The sequence below is a fragment of the Myotis myotis genome, unplaced genomic scaffold, assembly GCF_014108235.1.
Source record: "Myotis myotis isolate mMyoMyo1 unplaced genomic scaffold, mMyoMyo1.p scaffold_m19_p_5, whole genome shotgun sequence".
NCBI lineage: Eukaryota > Metazoa > Chordata > Mammalia > Chiroptera > Vespertilionidae > Myotis > Myotis myotis.
The window spans coordinates 65,759,962-65,783,258 of record NW_023416357.1 but is presented as its reverse complement, the minus strand read 5'-3'; the positions used below and the strand labels follow the sequence as shown (position 1 = coordinate 65,783,258).

The window sequence follows — 23,297 nt, the reverse complement described above, 5'->3', positions numbered from 1 at the left end:
GGATATTTATAAAATACTGATTTGAGTTTAAAATATGATGGTTCTGATTAAGAACCTTTGATAAATTACTATTATCTACCAAAGCAAGTCTGAATTGTTTAGATTGATGTACAAATTCTTTGAAAATATGGTCCATCTGACCTTTCCAAGTCCATCTGTATCCTCTGTTCCAAGGAGTCTATGTTCCAGTCATGCAAAGCGATGAAGTAACAAACAGTCCCCGAACTTGCCAGGTGCTAGTGCTCCTCTGTGACTTTCCCTGCTGGCGAAGAATGCTTGGTGGCCACCTCTTCACTTGTTAAACTCCTACACATCCGTCAGCGTTCAGCTCAAATGTTCCTTTCTGTACTCTTGAGCCTTTGGCTCAGATAAATATAAAATGGATCATAATAGACTTTGATTTATTGTGTACAGGTCTTTCTTTTATAGCCCATGAAATCCTTGGAGGGCAAGACCATACTGTACTTGCTCTTGTAATCTCAGTGCCTAAAATGGAGCCCATTAGATAGCTAATGTTCATTTTATCAATGAATGAATCATTCATTCACAGAATGACCATTCTGGTATGCTGCAAAAATGAACTGCTCTTATCACTATTATTAAAGCCCTTGGAAGGTTGCTGTTCTCTCTTAGTCACAGAAGGGACACTGAGAGATAATTAATGTAATTGCATACTGGTCTTCCCAAGCTTTAGGCTGTTGGCAGATGAATAGCCATTGAGAGAAAAAAGGGTGAGTTTCTTGCTGGCATAGGTTAACAGCTATTGTTCTGTCTGGATTGTGCAGTGTGTGGGGGGTGCCTTCAGGCCATCCTGGGAGATTGTGCAAGAGGATGTGAGGGCTGTTGCACTGTCCATCTCCAGAGACTGGGGAGCTCTGGCGGGGAAAGACCACCTGAAGCCCTTCTGTTAACGAGGCTAGGCCAGTGCCATCAATGAGAACTAGGGACTGCCCCATTCTCTCTGCTGTCCTATATACCATCTGAATTAATGACACACCCATCCTCACACACCCTCCCAAATAAAAGCAAATAAGGGAAGTGACAAAGAGCTCATGGCTTTAATTCCAAAAACAAAAAAAAGCTGTTTTCCTGTCTTCTTCACCAGTGTTGGTCTTTCTGCTACTGAGTGGGTCCAGGAGTAGCTACGGCCCAAAAGGCAGATGCAGAGCCCCCCAGTCCTCCCCACGGGGGCCCCCTCCATTCCTGCTGTTCTAACAGGGGTGCCCTAAAACTGACATTATAGAGCCCCTTATAAGGAAGAGGTGGTCTGAGTATCATTGACATATGCCTTCCTTGTGGAGACTCGCATTAAATTGTAAGCATTTTAAATAGAGATATTAGGAGTTTAAAAAATCAGAACATTAAATAAAATATATTTCAAATAACAGTGAAACTATAAAATGTCAGTATTAAAGAGCATACCGCAATACCCTGGGGTTCCACACACCGTCTTCATGAGCACTTGATGGTCCACAATTTTGGAGAGTCCAAAATCAGCTAACAACAAAAGAAAAAAAAAAAGCAAGTTTTTTTTCTCAGCTTATATAAGATGACAGAATACCTTTGTTATTCAAAATAAAACATTTGTTTTTGTATTTGATGAGTGGATGTAGATGGAGACCAGTCACCAGGGAGAGAAAAGTTAAAAAGAGTAGCAATAATATTCTAAATCTTGCTTTAAATTGGAGGAAAATATGATTCCTAAATACATTTTATACTTTTTTTTCTATAATTCCCAGCTTTCAGCATATAAGCTATTTCTTCTTGAAGTAATAGTTGCAAGAGACATATTTTGTTATTTTGTTAAATATTAATTCTACGATTTATGAGACTAACTCTGAAGGACCATATAGAATTAGTGATGTAATTCAGAGCTTTTAATCCACTGGAATGAATTAAAATAAAAAATGAGACATTCATAAATATTGAAAAAATGAACAGAAACATCAAAAGGTTTATTCTACTTCAAAACAATGTCATTCCCTAGTGTATTTGACAGAGAAGAATTTACTCTCGGATGAGAAAGATGACTTTTTTTTTTTTTGCAAAAATCCTTTTTATTTATTCCACAGACTATTACCTAGATAAAACATTATCAAAGGCTGCTATCATTATGGTCTACTTGCTGGGCTACATCTGCCTCACTCAGGAAACACCAGGAGCACTTTGAGGCCATTCTTCAGGAGAGGCAGGTGCAGAATGGATGCCATTTTAGACTTCAGAGATAAACCCACTTTTCCACGGAGAAGCCAGATCCTTATCAGAGGAAGCAGCAGGAAGTCCTTCAGAAAGAAAGGCGCTCCTGCCTAAATTAGAATCTGTCCATCCATTTAAAGACATTTCTCTAAGGATAAAATCTTTGAAAGTGATGTCAAAGGAAATGGGAGCCTGCCTGCCGTCCGTCCGCTGCCGTCAGGAGTGATTATGAGAACAGGCTGTTGCCCCGCAGGACGTCAGCCTCTTTTCTTTAGGGTCTTGCATTCATAAAGCACATTCTGTGGTCCGAGCGCTTCCATGATATGTATGACTTAATCTTCAAAGGTGTTAACACTTGCAAATGCAGTGAACTCATCAGATTAGCATGATAAAGGATAGCACCAAGAGAGAAATGTCCTTCAGAGGATTTAATTTAAAAAATGTGAAACCCTACACAGGCAGGACAAAACAGATTCTGCTAGGGAGAACTCATCTAAAATAAATTCTACTTTTTTGCAAATGAAGATTTACTTTGAAAGGCACATGGAAAGTAATATTTAATATGGTTTTTTTCTAAAATGCTGATTGAAAGATCTCTTTGGGTAGATCCCAAAGTTCATCTTTGTAGTTCCTCAAAAAGCTTATTGAAAAAACAAACAAACAAGGTTTCCGGAGTCAGACTAGCTGTCAGTGTACACGTTAGCATTTTAAAGGTTTGGGGATAAGTCCTGAAGAAATAAAAATCTTGTAGAAGTTGGCATTTTCTAACTTATTCTAACTCAGGACCTCCACAAACCACTTCCCCTCCTCCAAAGGGACTGATGGGCCTTGTACCTGGGCCAAGGAAACAGCATTCTGTGAGGTGCACTTTGGGAAGCAGAGCTCAGTTTATCTCTGTTCATATAAACAAGTGATTCAGAGCCTAAATTCACTGATAGGTACCAAACATTTGGTGTCAGAGTTCTTGATTATTTAAAATTAAGCTCCATCTAATTTGTGGAATGAAAGTTAATAACCAAGAAAGAAGTATTATGTTATTTGTGACTTTTTTTTCCTATATAAACATATTTACAAAATACAATTTCACCTCCTGAAGTTCCTGTTATTTCTAAGAGTTGTGATTCCTTTGTGTGCCCAGCATTGCAACACTAACTTTAGGCACTAATTCAGGTTAACATTCCAGGAAAGTGCACTGGCTTCCAACACTGTGCCTTATTCTTTTACAGACAACAAATATCCGAGAAAATTAAGTGGAGGTGACATTGAGTGGAGCCATATTTAAAAATTCCACAGAATACATTTCTTCTGTTCTGGAAAAGGGGTCAGCAGAGGTCAGGCTATGTCCTCACCAATTTTGAGTGGTGCGTCTGGGGCTGGAGTTGCATAGAGGAGATTCTCTGGCTTGAGATCACGATGGACAATCCCATTTTCATGGAGGTACTAATAGGGAATATAATGAGGTAACATTCATGTAATTATATTTATGGTTCCAACATTTTTATTTACTATTTTCAGAACTTTAATAATCTTTACTAAATTATGTGGTTCAACAACACACACATATAATTTCAAAATAAACACCATAAAGAAAAACTATACATTGTTCTAGAAGAGCTTATATATAGTTACCTAAAAGTGAAATGCAATTTAAATAATATAAAACCACATAAATAAATACATACAGAAATAAATAAAATAGAACCAATTGCCAGGAATAAAATATTTACCCCTCAGAGAATATTAGTTGCAGTTCTCTTTATGCATATCAGCTCAAATTGGCTAATTATTATTATAATAAAGTCAAGGTGTTGTGTCTTGAAATTTGGTTTATTATCTAGAAAGCATAATTGTATGTGTCATCTTATAAATTCAGAACCAGGGCGAAGACTTCAAATTATTGTTTGAACAGACATTTGGATGTAAGTAATTATTATAGAGAACACATGCAATCCTGGACCCTGTGTAGGTCTCTCTCCTCACTGCCTCAGGTGTCCGCCCCCGCCCCACTCCCATCCCTACTACTGCTCTTGCCTTCAGCAGGCCACATGGCCAGCTCCTCTCCAGACCATGCTCCACACTGTCACAGGGTCACATGAGGAAGGGAGGGGGAAAGAGAGGAAGGGAGAGGGAGAGAATCATTGACTGGCTGCCTCCTGCATGTCCCCCACTGGGGAATCAAGCCCACAACCCAGGCATGTGCCCTTGGCCGGAATCGAACCCGGAACCCTTCAGTCTACAGGCCAATGCTCTATCCACTGAGCCAAACTGGTTAGGGCCCACAGGGTCATTTTTGTAAAGTGCAGATCTAGTCAGGCCACTCCCTGCTTTCGCTTGCTTTTGGTATTGCGTGGCCACAGCAATGCAGCCTTTGCTTTTGTATCTCCAGCAGGGGTTGAAAACTCTCCAGGGGCATGCAGGCATGTAAAAGAATGAAGCGAGTTGGAAGCACGTGAAATAAGAGGGAGACACTGGGAAGTCCTAGGGTCTGCAACTGTCCCTGGAGGGAGTACGACTCTGACGAGGCCAAGGTGACTCAGAGTCAGCAAGATGCTGTCAGGCGGGAATGCAGGCCCCAGGTTGCTAGCTCTTCTGACTTTTCTAGGTAAGATGAAAATTCATTATTTTTAATGTAAAATATTCCAAATTTTAAATGTTGGCAATGAATTTTAAACCCTGTACAGGTCAGACAAAACACTCTGCAGTCTTTGATTATTGCTTTGGAATTTAAAACAATCCTTGGCACTCAATAGAAAATTGTTAAGTACATGAATACAATATCTTTCCCAACTGCTTCTTAAATTAAATCCTTATTGAGGCGGTGCTGCTAGGCTTCTCTTTTGCTGTAAACTTGCCTTGAGTGTTTGTGTACTCCTTCCCTTCAGCTACTTGTTATAGCCCCCAAAAGTACGTGTGTAAAACAAATGTGTGGTGGAATCTGATTTTAATTTTTTATTATGTAAAATTTAACTATAAAATTATATATTGGGTGATATGTTTTTTAAAATCTTTATTGTTAAGATTATTACAGATGTCTCCCCTTACCCCTCTCCCATTGCTCCCTCCACCAGAATCCCACCCTCCTCCATGCCTTCAGCACCCTACTGTTCGTGTCCATGGGTAATGCATGTATGTATGTAAGTTCTTTGCATATAATCTCTCTCCACCCCCTCACCACCTTCCCTCTGAGATTTGTCAGTCTGTTCCATGTTTCTATGCCTCTGGTTCTATATTACTCACCAGTTTATTTTGTTCATTAGGTTGTTTATTTTGATTATTACAGTCAATTGTTGATATGTATTTATTATTCATAAGACCCTTTTACATTTCATGTAATACTGGTTTGGTGGTGATGAACTCCTTCAGCTTTTTCTTGTCTGGGTGATTATATATATATATATATATATATATATATATATATAGTGCCCAGATTATTATGACCACCCCATCAATACAATGAAGTGAATTAGTTATGCAAATAATAATAATAATAAAACCTGGAGAGTATTTGCTTAGGAAGTTTTCAATATTCAGTATTTTTGGAAGTGTCAATGAAGTACTAATGAGGTGGTCATAATAATCTGGCCAGTCATAATAATCTGGCCACTCAGTGTATATTTAAATACTTTTATTGACTTCAGAGAGGAAGGGAAAGGGAGAGAGAGATAGAAACATCAATGATGAGAGAGAATCACCTGCACGCCCCCTATTGGGGATCAAGCCCACAACCCTGGCATGTGCCCTTGACCGGAATCAAACCCGGGACCCTTCAGTCCACAGGCCTACACTCTATCCACTGAGTCAAACCGGCTAGGGCTGGGTGATACATTTTTAAAAATAAATTTTATATAACTGGCAGGCCTTTCATGTTTGCTTATCCTGAACACCATCCATCTGCTACAAATGATGTGCTCTGAATATGAATAAATACATTTAGTTGGTAACTACGTCTGGTCTGAAATTAACTAAACAAACTATGTAATTACATTGCTAGCAGTTTACAAATGCTCTAGTTCAAACCTGTTCCTTAAGCTCCAGCACCATTTTTCCACCTGCCTCTGTCTTATTCCCAGCTGGCTGCTTCCCAGGTACCTTCGGCTCTACATGTCCAAGATGGAACTCTTGACCTTCCCCAGCCCCGTTCTTCCAGCTGCTCCCACCACAGAATGTGGTCTCTCGGTCAACTCAAGTGTTCAAGCCAGAAACAGATTCTCTTCCCCACCCCGCTGCCTCCATCCAATTCTCAACAGAGTGCTGTCGATAGTAATTCCAAAATGTCTCCTGAACCGCCCACCTCTCTGCATGTCATTGACGTGATCTTGGCTGGACCATCACAGCAGTCCTTTAACTACTCCTTTGCTTCCCAGGGTGCCCCCTTCGATCAACTCTCCACTCAGCAGCACAGAGAGCTAGGCATTACTCCTCCTTGGGAAACTACCCAGAGGTTTCCCAATACTTTATCCCGGCTTTCCAGGCCTTGGTCATCTGGCTCCTGCCTCCCTCTCCAGTCTCATATTCTGCCACTTCCCTCTCTATTGCTCTGTTCTGCCCATACTGACTTCCTTTCAGTTCCTCCAACGCCCTCTTCTCCTTCCTACCTCAGCATCCTTGACCAGCTGCCCTCTCTTATCAGGATGCTTTTTTTACCCCTTTCACCTGGCCAGCCCTCCTCATCCTCAGGATACAACTATAATGTCAATTTCTCAGGGAGGCTGCACCTGTCCTTCCAAAGTAACATATGTATGTGCCCACTCTCCTGTGTGCTCATTGATTCCCTTTTTTTACCTTTTCTTTCTTATTTTTTTTTTTACAGCATGTCTGATTCCTTGCAAGCTTTACGTTCAGGATGTCTCCTTCACTAGACTGAAAACTCTGTGAAGACATGGAAATTTGCATCTGTTTTCTCAGGTTCTCAATGCCTGGCATTAAGTATGCACTCAATAAACACTTTTGAATGATTAATAAATTCTTCAGTTTTCCTATTGAGAAATTGCAATGCCTATGGGCATAATCTGCATTTTGTATCCATTTGCCATTATTAATTTGTAATAGAAGTTAACATTTTTGTGCTTCCTTTGCAACAGTAAGTTCCAAAGCAACATTTTGATATGTTTAGTTGTAACAAGGCTCAACATCTGTGAGCTTATGAAACATACTAGGCTTATTGTTTACTGATACTCAGTCTCCTCAAAGATGCTCACTGAGTATCAGTTAGATGGATTAGATTTACAGCATCATTTTGAGAAAAGCCAAAACCCAATAAGAACATTTTAACTGAAGATAAGGCAAAAAGATTTCATCTTTGAAATGACGTTTTGAATAATTACATAATCCGTGTTTGTTCTTCTATATTAGCATTAAGTTGATAGTTATGGCTGAACTAATTTCTTCACATCCTTTGAAGTTGATCTGAACATCATATGCCTCAGGGGAGTTTGGGCAATGACAGTTGAAAATTCACCTGTTAGTTTTTTCTCCCGTTTCCTTCATGATTGAAACATCCGTAAATTGCACTTGCCAGCGTAATAAAATGGAACCGGGAAGTGATTCGCCAATGATAATAACATGTCAGGGAGCAGTGGGCAAGCCGAAAGACCTCTGTTAGTGAAGGAAGGAGGCCTGCTGAACCCCAGTGGGGAGCTTAAAGGTGACCAGGCCTGCTGGGGTCCCTGCAGTGAGGGCCACAGGTGTGCACTATGCTTTGGGGTTTGGGTATGGCCTAGAAGTGTCTGGATAAAGCAAAGCTTTGCTGAAAAATGCTTGTTGGTGTAGCTGTATCATGGGGAAAGTGAGCAGGATGCTAACAGAGAGAATAACTGTGATGCCACTAGGTGGGGAAACCTGGGGTTTCACGTTGGCGAAGTTGGTGGGGGAGAGGTCCCGGAGATCAGAGACTCAGTTCTTGTTTCTGATTTTGCATCACTTGGTGTAAAAAGTTAGAATGGGAAAACATGGAGAGTCTCAACAGGTTGAAAATTCATTTTCCTGTCTATTTATATATGGACATGTTAGAAAACTATATAAAGTACATGTTTCCAAGAATGGTCTCTATAGTGCTGGTGGAAAATATCATTTACCTGTACTATTTTCCTTAGGTTAAACTCAAAACCTAAAACATTCACTCAACTAAGACTTTGGTGTATTGCTTTCAATAGCAATTATTAAGTGAGTGATTATTATTTTAAATTAGGCATTATGCAAAAAATTAATGGAGAAAAGCAATGTGCCTTGATTTAAACATGTACATCTCATGCTGGGACAATACAAAAATATAAAGAAAACTTAAGAAATGTGCATGTAATCTACAAATGAATTACTATGTCAGATGTATTTGTATATAAGATCAGAGCAAGTGCATGTTGTGAGGCAACTGTCCAAGGGGCTGTTGAGAACGTTTAGAGAGGATAAGCACGTGATAAATCCATTCTCTTATGTCCAATGCATGTGTCCAGATTTGAGAAAAGATGAGGTTTTAGGACTGGAGACTATGAAAAGTTTCAGCCAATCAAATGGAGGCAGTAACCAGGAGATAATGCATAGCTTGAAATAAGGTCCAAAAATAATCTGCTGTAACAGAGAAAGACGCAGAAAACACATGTTTATAATGAGACTGAAGAAATCAGGCTGCAGAACAAGAAAATTAAAGTGAGATCCTGAATCTGCATTCTGGGGTCAGGCAGTCTGTAGTCAACAGAGAGGCTGAGCTCTCTGTTCTGCTGGAGAAGCTGATTGGGCAGGATACAGGATGAAAGTAGAAAGCACCTTATCCTCAGGCAAAAAGACGAGCTTCTTCATAATGAAGAAGCTGGAAGAAACATTATGAAAGATTAATGTGCTTCAGACCGCTCCATGCTTTATACATTAATAAGTTAAGAATGGATATTTGGGGTGGATTAGAGAAAGTTTTGGGATACAAGTGAAAATTATATCAAATAGAAAAGAGTGAAAATCTGTACATTTTTCTTTAAATCCACAGATGTGTAAATGGTTCTTAAGTATTAAAATAGAATGTAGGATTTAAAAAAAATGACCCAAACATATCTTACCATTTGGTCTTTCAAAAATATGCAATCACTCAAAGCTTAAACTCTCTTTTAAGCAGATGAAGATAATACTGATTCTCTGAATTCAGGAATCTAGACGTGTAATTAAACTCTCTCTATGGTCCTAACAAAAACTGTGTCATTGTGTAATGAAAGCTGCTGCATAGCAATTTAGTTTAATTACAGCTATGCTGTGGTCGATGGGCTGTGTGTGGTTAATTGATAATGTCTCAGGAGTTAGTAAGGGGAAGTTGAAATCTCTTTAAAAATCTAACAGGACGAAGAACCAGTCAGTAAAAAAAAAAAAAAAAAAAAAAGTAAACAGTGTTCTGACTATAGTTCTATTGGGATGGAAAAATTAAACTGCATGCATTAGCTCTTCTCTATTCAGAAAATTTAGAACCAATATAGATCAATTTAAGTAAGAACTTCATAGTGGAACATTCCACTTTTGGTTGTGTCTTCTTTGAAGACCTGCCTCTACTTTTGTCTTTACCCTTGAACTCTATATTTTTGACCTCACAAAACAGGCATAAAAAGGCAACTGCTTGTGAAGAAATACAATAATTGAACAGAAGTTGAATTTGGCTACAAAGAATTGAATAAATCTTCTGTCCAATGTCTTGCTATTGTATCACATCAGGCATGTTGAACTTTTAAAAGAATTGATATTATTTCTTTTTTATCTTTATTGTTGAGAATATTATAGATGCTCCCCTCTTTCCCGCTCTTGTCCCCCACCACCCAGTTCCTGCTCTACGCCAGGCCTCTACCACCCTATTGTCTGTGTTCATGGGCAACGCATATTACACATCAGGCATGTTAGACTTGGGGTCCCACCATTAGCCTGGTTACTAACAAAGTTACAGAGCTGCTTGCACCTAGAAAAGTCACACCCGTGGAGCTATCATTATTCCCACCTACTCTCGTTCTAAAAAGGGTGGAATATGCACTTGCACATATTCTTAATTTATTTGAGACAGATTTTTAAGTCTAGCATGTAATGAGGCTCTCTTTCATTATGTCAAGAACTGAAGCTAAGAGTAAAAAAAGCAGGGGGAAATATAAACAGGCACACCTACTGAAGCCAAGAGTAAAATAAGCAGGGGGAAATATAAACAGGCACACCTACTGCAATACATCTGTGTCTTTAAAAAATATATCACCCTTTTCCTGCTATGTGACTTTAAAATGGATGTATCTCACTTGTCTTGTTTCAGTGTTAGCCCTCGAATTCCTGTGGTTGGTGCCTAGGTCTGCTCACCTGTGTCTCTGGCTTTGGGCCCGACATAGTCCACAGCAGGGTATAGTAGAGGGAGGCAGACAGCCGTGGGATTAAGAGCATAAACTCTGCAGTCATTTTGTATTTTGCATTCTAATCCTGATTTGCCCTGGACCAGGTGCATAACCTTGAAAAAGTTGCCTCATCTTTCTGAGCCTCAGTTTCCTCATTTGTGAAATGAATATAAGGAGACCCATTGTCTTATAGGTGTGAAGAGTAAGTGAAATAATGTACATAAAGCTTTTAGCTAAAGCTTTGTCCACATTAAGTGCTTAACAACATACATGGTAGTGATGGCTGGCATTATTGTAATTACTGAGATAGTTATTATTAGGTCGTAGCCACATTCAGTCCAATTGTATATTCCTTTTAAGACTGTATCTTCTTTCAGTTTTCTAGCAAAATAGAGCATAAGCATTTAGCTGCTTTGCTAAATGGCCCCTTATATGGATAAACAGAAGGGATGGCCATTGTGAATCAGTGTGGAACAAAGCTCTTCCTCGGTGATATGAACTTAGAATAAGATGGCATTTCTAAGATTCCGCAGGATCCAAAGCCAATAAAGCCTTCAGTGTGGCTAAGTTCTGTAACAGTAATTTCACAGGTAAAAGTCAAGAAGATAATTTAAAAGTTAGATACTGTGGTTTTGGATCAGTTGCAACATTCAAGGGAACATTTCAAAGGATAAATTACACAGATGGCCAGACTCTACGGCACATTCCACACATTATTCATACGTGTAAGGATTCAAGGTTAAATTTTGAGAAGTAGAAACCATGATTGCAATGTAAAATATATGTGTGAGAAATTACATTTTTCAATGTGGATTTTCCCCTGTATCTATCATTGTGTCAAGGTCTATGAAATTAGACATCTTTCCCCAAACATAGAGAAATATGCCCTGTATATTTACTTAGATATTTCAACCATATGTTCCTTAAAAAATGTTTTCCGCAGAGCTGGGTTACCATTACCATTAAAGTAATGTGATTTTTTAAAAATTATGTGATTTAACAATTTCTTGAATTATTAAATGTATTTGAAGTCCTATTGTCTTGCAGACACCATGAATATAAAGCCAGTTCCAAAATATTCCTAGGAAGGCAGGGTTGGGTAGGTAGGTAGGAAGAAATGAACCAAAGAACTTGTATGCATATATGCAAAACCGTGGACACAGACAATAGTGTGGTGAAGGCCTGGGGCTGGGAAGTGGGGAGAGGAAGAATGGGTGTGGGCTAGGAGGAGTCAATGGGGGGGGGGGGGAAGGGGACATGTTGCTGTTTGAAAGTATTATGTTGTAATACTTTCAACAATAAAGATTTAAAAAATAATGAAATGCTGGGATACTAAACAAAATTTGTAAATAACTGGATCAAGTCAATAAGTATATATTGCACCTGCTATGTGCTATAAATACAAAATGTATATGGAGTGTGTGTTTGGCGGGGGGGGGGGGGGCGAGGAAGGGTAGATGGCAGATGAGAATAATGACAGGAATAAATTATTATTCCTAGTCTAGAGATAATCTGCCTACTTCAGGAGACAGGCTCTTGTACAACTAACCATACACACCAGTGGTAGAAATTCTGAACTTATATCTCTCAGGAATAGAAAAATATAAAAATGCAGTTAGCTTCAGAATTTATTACAGGTGAATGAAAAAGCAGGTAGAACCTTAGATTAAGGTTCAGAAGTTCTCTAAGAAATGGGACAGGGAGTCATTGAAACTAAAATAGACCAAAATTTTCATCTGCTTTGATTTAAAGAGAGAGTGAGGAAAATTATCAAAATCCTACAAGCCTGCTTAAATTAATGGATTTTGTACAAACTGACACAGAATCCCAAATGCTAATAAGGAAGACTTTTACAGATGCCTGGCAATGTTGTCAAGTCTAGACTGGGAGTTTTAACAGCTTTGGTTCTGCTATTTGTACAATCCTCAAGACTGTGAAAATGCTATTTAATAAGGCAAAGGGCTTTGCAGATGTAGTTAGGGTTCCTAATCACTTTGGCCTTAAGTTACAGAGATTACCCTGGTTATCCAGATGGGCCCAATGTAAATTTATAAGCCTTTCAAAGCAGAAGAGGAAGGCAGAAGAGTCAGTGAAAGAAATTCAAAGCATACAAAGGATTGGGTGAGCCATTGAAGGTTTGAAGGTGGAAGAGCCAAGTGTCAAGGCAACAGAAAGGGACTGGATTCCGCCAACAAAAGGCATGAGCTTGAAAGCAGATTCTTCCCAAAAGCTGACACCTTGATTTTGAAATTGCCAGACTCCAGTCGATTATGCCATGACTCACTTCTCACTCTGACCTACAGAACTGGGAGGGGATAAATGGGTGAGGTTTAAGCTTGTGGTAATTTGTTATGCAACAATAAAAACTAAACACATAAATGGAAGGACTACCAAGGCATATTGTTAAGGGAAAAAATGTCAGAGAGCAACATGAAAAAACAAATGTATATAAGTATATTGCATTCTTATATATATATATATATTTTGTGCCAAGAGGCCACAGCCGTCATTCCTGCTTTTTGATCATGGACTTGTGTGTGACCTTCCTATATAACATATGGCAAATAGGTTTGAAAACATTTAAAAATACTCTGGTTAATGCTGTAAATTAACAGAATTGATTTCCTAACATGTAAAAAAGGAGGGAAAACAAGGGGGGTGGGGAACAATAGGAAAAAGGCATGAGCACACAAAATAACTGCTACACATTAAAAAAAACAAGCAAACAAACTAAAACACTTGTGAGTGAATGAATCTCTGAAAGGTCTGAAAACAGATGACATTCAAGTTTATCCTGTGTCTAGGTGTTTGGGGTTGATTAGATTAAATACATTATGTTGGGAAACTAATGCATCAAACCCTTATTATAGAGAGTAGGTTGGTCTGCGTGTAATAGGCAGAGCTCTGAGAATGACCCCTCCATGAAATTTGCCTTCATATTAAATGCCTTCCCCCTTTGAGAGTGGATAGTATCTATGAAGACAATGAAGTAACATTCCAATGACTATATTAAATGACAAAAAGGAGATTATTCAGGTAGGCTTAATCCAGTAACATGTGCCCTTGAAAAGCAGAGAGTTTTCTTTGGCTGGCAGCAGAAAAAGAAGTCAGGAATTGGAAGCACTTTAGCTGACTTCGACATGGAGGAAGGCACGTGCCAAGGAATGCAGACAGCCTTCTGGAGCTGAGAGCAGCCCCTGCTGACAAGCAGTGAGGAAACAGGGGCCGTGGTCATGTAACCGCATGGAAATGAATTTGTCCGACAACCTGAATGCATAATGAATTGGATTCTCCAGAGCCCGCATTAGGAGTCCAGCGGAACACCTGGGTTTCCACCTTGCAAGACTCTAAGGGATTAGTGTCCTTATAAGAAGAGGAAGAGGCTCCGTCCAAAATGATGGTGGAGGTGATGGAGTTGCCCAAGTCGCGTATCAACGCCAGCATGCTAGCCCAGTCCATCGACCGGCCCATCTGCTTCGTAGGGAGGCTGGAAAAGATTCATCCCACTGGAAAAATGTTTATTCTTTCAGATGGAGAAGGGAAAAGTGCAACCATTGAGCTGATGGAGCCTCTTGATGAAGAAATCTCTGGAATCGTGGAAGTAGTTGGAAGAGTAACATCCAAGGCAACCATTATGTGCTCAGCTTATGTCCAGTTTAAAGAAGATAACCATCCTTTTGATCTTGGACTTTACAATGAAGCTGTGAAAATTATCCATGAGTTCCCTCAGTTTTTTCCTTTGGGGGTTATGCAATATGATTGATCTTAATTGCAAATGAGCTGCACTGAAGACTGTGAAAGGAGATCCCTGATATTTGAGGGATAGATTCTTGTTACTTTTAATATTTAATTTGTTCTCTTTGTAATTTCATTTACCTAACTTTATTAGATATTCCAGTATGCCATTTTTAATGGAACTGGTATATTGACAGTTCTTTCCTACCTCCTCATAAAGAATCACTTATCTGGCATATGGTCAGATCAAAGAGTAACAAAGCAGTTGTCTGATGTTTGTTTTCTGTTTTATTAATAAAAATTTAAACGGTACTTAAAAAAAAAAAAAGAAGAGGAAGAGATCAGAGGTGATGTCTCTCTTATGTGAGGACATAGCAAGAAGGCAGCAGTCTGTAAACCAGAAACAGAGCCCTCACCATACTGATCTGGGACTTTCAGCTTCTAGAACTGTGATGAAGAATTGTTTAAACCACCCAGTCTGTGGAATTCTGTTATAGCAGCCTGAAGAGGTTAAGATAGCCATGGATGCTATGTAGCTACAAAGAACTGCCCTGCCCAAATGAAACTAGCATTTCCATTGTCCGCACATAAAACTCTTTGTCTTAGTAAAGTGAGTACACTAGACTTTTGTGAACATTCTTTATTCAGGAGCTACACACTCGAGGTGGGACTGAAAACAGTGACTAGAGCAAGCAAAATGAGTTAACCTTCTGTTTCTAAGAAGGGCGCAATGTCCACAGGCCACGGCCCAGGCTTATGGCTATTTATTAATTTGACACCTCCATTAAAATATATATTTTTATTAGGCAGGCAAAATATTTTTTAAATGTTTGCAGAATTTTTTACCAAATTATCTAATAATAAAATCAAAATTCCATGTTTGAAGAGTGAAGATAACAGAATATTATTAGAATACTTCCTGAAAGCTCTTTTTCTGACCCAGAAAAAAAAATTCTACCTGACTACTGAGAAAATTGGGCATTTTTTTTAACACTATTTTTGAGTTAGCCATTCCCAAAATAAAAATTCATTTTTTAATGGGTCAAAGACATCATAAGCACTAGGTTCATGTTGCTCCAAATAATAAAATATAGGATTTCATTCCCTCAAGATAGGAAATACGTCAGCTTTGGGGCAGACAACTATTACCAGAAAGCAAGGAAATACATTTCCTGGTCCTACCCCCATCCTCCAATAGATAATTAATGAAAGAACAACATGGAAGTAGTTAACGAGAGTCTAACCTTAGTCACTCCATCATCTTTGGAGAGAGGCAGACATACAAAGGAAGGATCACTGTTCACCTTCTAACCATAATACTTTCATAATTTTCACACAGTAGTTCTTTTTTATATAACTGATCTCAGAGAGAGGAAGGGAGAGGGAGAGAGAGGCAGAAACATCAATGAGAGAGAATTATCAATCAGCTGCCTTCTACACACCCTTCACTGGGGATTGATCCCACAACCTGAGCATATGCCCTGACCGGGTATTGGACTGTGACCTCCTGGTTCATGGGTTAATGCTCAACCACTGAGCCACCCTGGCTGGGCCAATTGTTCTTTCTTAAAAGAGGATCATCGTCAAAGGAATCCTTCCAGCTGAGAGCCCTTCCCTTGAGCCGGATAGGTAGAGGCTGTCACACAAAACCACATCAGTATAAAACTAGAGCCCATTGTGGGTGGTAAAATTCTTTGCTCAGCTTTTTCTGAATTTTAGCTTTTCAGAACATTGGATGTCAGAGGAACAGAATATACATATCCAATATAATAAAAACCTAATATGCAATTGTCCCCTCAACTGGGAGTTTGACCAGGAGTTTGACCAGGGGGTGGGGCTGGCCAACCATTCGTGGCCCCTCCCCCCCGCAGATCCCACCCACCCACAGGCAGCTGGGGGAAGGGAGGCCCTGCAGGCAGCTAGCAGCTGCTAGGGACCCTACCCGTGCATGAATTTCATGCACTGGGCCTCTAATATATATATATATATATATATATATATATATATATATATATATATATGCATTTCCTTTCAGAAAGATAATTTAGATGTTAGTTTTCTAGCCTCTTTTTCTTGTTAAATCCTAGCTGGTAGGGCCTCTCCCCAGGCGCTACAGTGTGTGTACGTAGTGAACACACTCATCCTGGTCTGGTTGGTCTCTTAAGATGTTTGTCATTTTTATTGTTGTCATTTTATTCACCATTAGTTCTCAGATAGAGGAGAGGGAAAGGAGAGCATAGAAAGAAAAATGTAGGAGAAAGAAGCAGGAAATGAAGAAAAAGAGGTAATTAGAAGAACTGTGAGACTGGCTGAAGGAGAAGGGACTAAAACTTCAGAGAGCAAGTGGGCAGAGAGGTGAGGAGAAGAGAATATCTTGTTAAGTGTTAATAAAGGTGAGAAATTTGGATGAGAAGTTCTTATCAATTGTCTAAATCCTCTATCTGCATGTTCCCTGCTCTAGATTATTTTTCATAATCTCTACGTCTTTGCACATGTAGCATTCATAAGTACTGGCAGTGAAGTTCCAAGTGGGAAGTATGGGCTTAATTAATTAGCGTTTTTCATTTCTAGAATCACAAACCATGTCTCTTCAGATGCTTTTCATCTTTTGATTGGACATTTTTATATCCTCTTTTATTTTTTTCAAGTAAGATTATTTTTCTTTCACACTAACCATGTTCAGGGGCTGGTGGACATCAGGGGCTGGTGTTGGCTCCACAGCTGTGGAAGCTGGGTCCCTCCAGCTCTCCGCTAGTCCCTAGGGTTGACCACCATCCTCATGGCCCCACAGTGGCTGCTTGAGCTCAGCTATCACCTCCGTGTTCCAGAGAATAAACGGCATCCCTGGAAGTCCCACAGCACACTTCTACTTATGTTTTGTGATCCAGAACTTAGACACATGACTGTATCTAGCTGCAAGGGAGGCTGGGTAATGGAGGCAGCTGGGACCTCCATCCTAGAGAATAGGTGGGGTTGCTCTTTGGCCTGTCTGAAAAGGGAGACCTGGCTAGAGGTTGCCGATTCACAGCACAGCACGGGCCTCTACCTCCACCTTACCCCTCCAACTGGGGCTCCCTGAATACAGGGCCCTGTTGCCTCACAGACTTCACCGTTAGAATAGAATAGTCCTCTCATTTTGAATGAGGTCTGGGTGTCTGCCCTACTTCCCCCTTGTAAGCCCCTATTCAGGGCAGGGGCTGCAGGGGGCCCTGTCTAGGGTGCTGGCCTTAGGATGACCACCCGCTACTCAGATGGGTAGCAGTTCCCAAGGTCAGGTTCCACAGGGGAGCCCTGGGGTCAGTGTGTGTATCCTGGGAAGTGAATGGGGAATGACAGTTCCCAGGTCCCTTCCCTTTCTTCCTGGACCCCCTGCCCCAGTCTGGCCTTGGGGTCATCGCCAGGACACCGGGCAGCCTCTGCTATCTGGCTGGGTCGCTGGTCGCCTGCCCATTTTCTTTGTTAACACGTGTGCCCATCCTCATCTTCCAGGATAACACCAGGGTGTTGCTCAAGTGGCTCTTCACACTCTCCCGACATATGGCAGTGTCGGACGTATTAATTTCACGAGCCTGGGGGTGTAAACGGTGCCCAAATGAGGCCGACTGTAAAGGACCCTGAGCGCGTCTCTGCCTGCCAGTCCTGTGGGCCGCCTCACTGGCCTCGCTGCTTTGGGACTTCATGCAGCCATCAGAGTAAAGGTCCTACAGCAAAAGTCGCTTGGGGTCTCCTCTTCAGAATCACGTGAACCTCTCTCACTAGGCATGTAAGCCCTCAGGACAGGTCCCTGCCTCTCTCTCAAGCCCACATTCTCGCCAGGTGTGCTTCACTATCCATATCTGTGCCTTTGTACCTTTAGTCTATTATGTTTCCTAAAAATGTGTGGGAGAAAGGGAGTATTCCTAGGATTCCTTTTCTTTCATATTGGCTGCCTTATCAATTTTTATTTCAAAACACAACTCAGATATAACTTCCTTTGGCAAGGTTTTTCTGACACACTAAATATCGTTCACCCTCTCTAATACCTTTGAATCTGCAAAGTGTATTAATTGGTTCACATATGTGATCTCAAAGCCATGTGCTCATATATGTCTATCTGCCCTAAAATCTGGTGAACTACTTCATCTCTGTATCCAAGATTCTGGTGCATACCAGAGAATCAGTTAATGGTTGAACTGAGGGTTACAAAACCCTAAAGCAATGAAAGCCATTTAGAAAGTAATGATTGACATATTTTTTGTATAGTAATTGGAAAATTCTGACATATGCTCAAGAATTTATTGTGATTCTTCTGGGAATCAAAAAAAGAGAATGCAACCTAGACAAAATTTCACTTGATCGTAGCCAAAAGGCCGAGAAGTGGTAGAATTTGATAAACTTTTGATATCATTACTCTTGCCAATAATGACATACAGAAACACTTAATGAGAAAGATACCCTTTCCTGAGAATTTAGACCTCCAGTTTTGTAAAATTAGTTATAATTTTCAGCATGTATATCTTCTTTGTTCCAGATGCTTTTTTTTTCTGATAAAATATTTGTTTGGACTGAGCCATTTGTCTACTTTATTCTGTTTGAATATGAAAATATTACAACATTAACAGAACTGTTTGTTATTTCTTCCCTGATAACTGTGATCTCTCAACTCTTAATGAGAATAAATAAGCACTTTTACTTTCTGTTGGTTAAAGTATGCTTATAATGTTCCAAAGCTTTGAGCTTTGCATTACTCTCCATCTTCCAGAGATCCATGTTCAGACGTGAGTAACAAGAGACAGAATCCTCCCAGAAAGAAATGCAAATACCATAGTAACTGAAAAAGTTAAAACAAAGAACAAAACCCCCACATTTTACATTCTAGTCTCTTATTACTTAATTGAACTCTCAGATTCTTTTTATTGACAATAGGTGGAGCCAAGCAGGAACAATGTTCACAAAAACAAAGCACAGGTGTCAGAAGCAAGCTTATTGCTAATAACCTTCGACCTCACTGTGCCTTCAAATCACACTTAATCCTGACTGTCCAGTGTGTGGGTGTGCATTTGCTAGTTGGTAAAATTCAGTTTTTAGAAATTTGTGGTACCAGAATCTTTTTATCTATGAGCGTGACCATGTTATGGCTCGATGGAAAGAAAATTACACACATGCTCTGACCACAGAATCATTACTAGTATACACTCAAAAGTTCATTCAAGAACAAGTTCAGTATCTTATTGCTTTAAGTAATAGGATTTACAATTTAAAGTGGCAGGAATATTAAGAAATTTATCATCTTCTGTGAGATATAAAGTAGGAGGAGAATTCCAATCGTGCCTATTTTTTCTCTGCCTTATTTAACACAGTTATGCTTCTCTTCATAATTAGAATACAACCAAAGCAGTTTCTGGCATCAAATGCAGATGCAATCATGCCCGTGAAAAAGGGAAATGGTCTTTCCTCCCCTGGGTCTCCTTTTTTTAAGGGGGCAAACTTTTCCCACAACTCATAAGCAGACTGCCCATTAGAACTCATCTGTGAGGACCAGGTCATGTGCCCTTGCCCAGCTGCAAGGAAGGCTGGGGAAAGTACTGGTATTTCCCATCTTTATAAAGGTAGATTGGTTCTTCCAGCAAGAAATGAGAGGTCAAATGGAAGATGACTTAAATGTATCAAGTAATGTAAGGTTCAATAATGTGTGTGTGTGTGTGTGTGTGTGTGTGTGTGTGTGTGTGTGTATTAAATCCATAAATGTTATCAAGCATAGTGCTCAGTACTAAATATAGATAGTAACTTATTTTAATGTTGCCATACTTGTTTTGATTTCATTTCAGCACGTATATCTTCTTTGTTCCAGAACCATTTCATGCACATTAGTTAGGATTGTGAACATGTTAGAAAACTCTATAAGTAGAAACAGAAACTTTGAGATTTTTGTTTTCAAATAACTTCCTGTGCCATTTATTAAACTACTATCTCTAAACTTTAAACTCACCATTCTATAATGTACTTTGTGAAACTGGCACTGGAATTACAAGCCACACTTCCTGTTGGCCCCCAGTTTGGCGCTGCCATGGGAGGGGACCAGGGAGAGAGCAGGAGGCTGGGAGAGCAGGAGAGGCTTGCTCCATCCTATTTGCTTCCTGAATCTGTCTTTCTGCTTGTTCTCCCCGTGCACCCTAGAAACCATTTTTCATGCTGCAGTAGCACATCATTCTGTAGCAGATGTTGATGCCAGTTTTTAGTTATTCCAATGCTCATAGAACCAATCCCAGTGTCCCTCCTCAGCGACATTCGCATGGCTGGCCAGGACACCATTTTCAAAGGTTTGAGTGGCAGCTCCGTGGGCAATTCCTCAGAGCTCAGAATGAGATGCTAGCACCAGACAAGCAGCGAGTCTACAGAGCACTTCCCTTAGTCTGACAGGTGTTAATCATCTCAGCTTCTTCCCTGTTTCCCCAGCCCAAGGGGAGGCTGCCTCCTGAAGCCCCACAATCCCTTATTTCAGTGTCCCCCTTCGCCTTTCCAGGTCTTCAATATCTAGTCATTGATTCTTTATCAATGATCCTCTAATAGGTTAAGTCTGTTCTTTTTTTTTTGAGGGGGTGGCTACAGGTTTTTAAATTTTTCACCAAAAGCAGCCTGTACTATTTCATCCTTTTTCTGCATCCCCGTAATCTTGTTCATTTACCATTTTTCTTCATTGTTCAGATACCATATGGGTTTCCCTAACTTTAAAGGACTAGATGGTTTTGTTTGCAATTCTTCACCCACATCATTACAATTTTTAAAAACAATTCTAACCAAAAATATCTGTGCTGGCATAGCAGACATATTTAAGCATTTTCAAGCATTTTTTTGTATTTTATTAAATTCAGGGTATACTCTCTGTGTACAAATTCCTCTAGGCTCTTAAGTCCTGGCTTTGAAGTTAAAACACACCCAAGACAAACATAGCTAGGAAAAGAGGGAAGGTGGCAGTAGGGATGGGAAAAAGAGGGACAGTGATTTTTTTTGGAAATAGAGAAACAGTAGGCTACCAGTGGTGATAAGGAAAGGACTGGCTGTGTGGTAACAGTAGGAGATGTCAGAGGAGATGGAATATACCCTGGTTATCTTTATAAGTAATGGACAAGGAGGGCGTAAAGGTGTGCATTGCGCTTTATGACCCATGAGGACACAATGACCCTTCCAGAATTGGCCTAGACCCGTGGTCGGCAAACTGCGGCTCGCAAGCCACATGCGGCTCTTTGGCCCCTTGAATGTGGCTCTTCCTAAACCTTAGGAGTACCCTAATTAAGTTAATAACAATGTACCTACCTATATAATTTAAGGTTAAAAAATTTGGCTCTCAAAAGAAATTTCAATCGTTGTACTGTTGATATTTAGCTCTGTTGACTAATGAGTTTGCTGACCACTGGCCTAGACACTTTAACTTGGGACCACCCGGAATTCATTTCAGGAAGATAGAACACTCAAGAAGGATTAAGGACCTTTACCTCAAAGACTAACTGAATGAATTAGTTAGGGGGAAATATCTTCCAAATTTACTTCAAAAAGTTTCAAAAATGCTATTTAAAGCTAAAAAGCCAAAGAAGCAAGAACACAGTCAATTAATACTGTGAAATATTTGGGGTAAGAATTGGGATGAAGTAGGAAGGAAGAAAAGGATTGCAAGACTTGTTACCTAAGGGATATAATTATGCCTGCAACATATTTCCCAGGGATATTTCAATCTTTAAGTTTTCAGCTTCTGTGCTTTCAAAAACCGGCCTTAAAAGTGTGTAATCCAGAGGCAATGTGAGACATATCACTGATTACTTTGAGTTCCCAGCTGTCCTATTTTTTATAGCTATCTATAGCTATGTAGTTGACAATAAACTATTTTATAAATGTCAGCCACTTCTCACAAGTTTAAATTGCTTGCTTTCTACCTGTGAAACACTTAGATAAATGACTTTAAATTTTTCTCTAACTTAACCCTTAGTTGCAGCAATCAGAGAAAATTTGATTTTGTATAAGACTTCTTTCAATGAATGCTCGACTTGAATGTGGTAACTACTTCTTAAACTGGAGCTTGGTGCAGTTTTGTGAGTAGGAAAAATTACAATTTTTGTTTTAAATTTATAAATAACAGTCTATCTTTGCAGACCTGGAATTGATTTCTAGGAACTCTAGTCCCTCTGTTCTATGTAGGACAGCCCTCTGGGGCATCCCAGTTGGGGGACCTTTTATTTATTAATTGGTAACTCCAATAGTTAGAAAATGTTGATGCTCAAAGCATCCATTTCTCATTCATTGAATGGGAAGAATGTTCTCCCAGTCAGCTACTCAAGGTATAACTAGATTGAAACATGCCCATTCGGATAAGCAAGAAGAATCCAGAGCTGATCTGAATGGGTGGAGGGAGCCAGAAAGAACATATTGAAAAAGGTGAGTTTAGAATGGCAGGAAGATAATTAATTGATCGTAAGGGAGCAGAAAATAATCTGATGAATGGAAGCAAATTATTTAGCTTTGTTTCATATGAGATGAGTAGAAAAATGATAGTAAGGATGTTTCAGTAAATGTGCCATCCTCTAGAGAGGTAAAATATAGATCATGCCTATTTCTATTTTGAACTGTTTTCATTTATTTGTTCAGTAAATATTTATTGAGCACTTATTGTTTTTTTGTGTGTGCGTTTTTTAGTACTTAGCTGGAAAGTAGGTATGTATATACAGAATAACAACATTTAATACATCTTTAGATGAAGGTACTGACTCTGAGGTGGCCTATTTTCTTTTCCCTCTCTTTTGAACATTGCTATGGCTTCCATACCTACCTCATTAGTCTTTTCCACAACCCTGGTAGGTGGAATGCTATGCTTATTTCACATGACGGAACTGAGCACAGAGGTGTTTAGTGAGGGGCCCAAGCTCACATCTAGAAACTGAACCATCTCTATTTGACTCCCAAACTACTCTTAACTGCCACACCAGCTGCCGGCCAGAGTTTGGCAAAGTGACAGTGTACCGCTGCCAGTGAGTTTACTTGAACAGATAATCTATAGTATAT

At 39.7% G+C, this 23,297-nt stretch overlaps 2 protein-coding genes across 2 annotated transcripts in view; one reads left to right on the top strand and one right to left on the bottom strand.

The window, feature by feature from the left end:
• Positions 1–23,297, bottom strand: part of CAMK4 (calcium/calmodulin dependent protein kinase IV) — a 145,386-nt gene that overhangs the window by 21,695 nt on the left and 100,394 nt on the right. Inside the window, exons 6-7 of the mRNA XM_036310108.1 lie at positions 3,546–3,636; positions 1,423–1,497 (exon numbers count right to left, since the gene is read on the bottom strand). Coding sequence (XP_036166001.1) covers positions 1,423–1,497; positions 3,546–3,636 — 166 coding nt within the window. The remainder of the gene's footprint in view (positions 1–1,422; positions 1,498–3,545; positions 3,637–23,297) is intronic.
• LOC118656631 (replication protein A 14 kDa subunit-like) lies at positions 13,901–14,424 on the top strand. Its single transcript, XM_036310109.1, has one exon. The coding sequence runs from the start codon at positions 13,927–13,929 to the stop codon at positions 14,293–14,295; it is 369 nt and encodes a 122-aa protein (XP_036166002.1). The 5' UTR covers positions 13,901–13,926; the 3' UTR covers positions 14,296–14,424.

Coding starts and splice junctions, on each gene's coding strand:
- LOC118656631 (XM_036310109.1), top strand. CDS start 13,927: ATGATGGTGGAGGTGATGGAGTTGCCCAAGTCGCGTATCAACGCCAGC.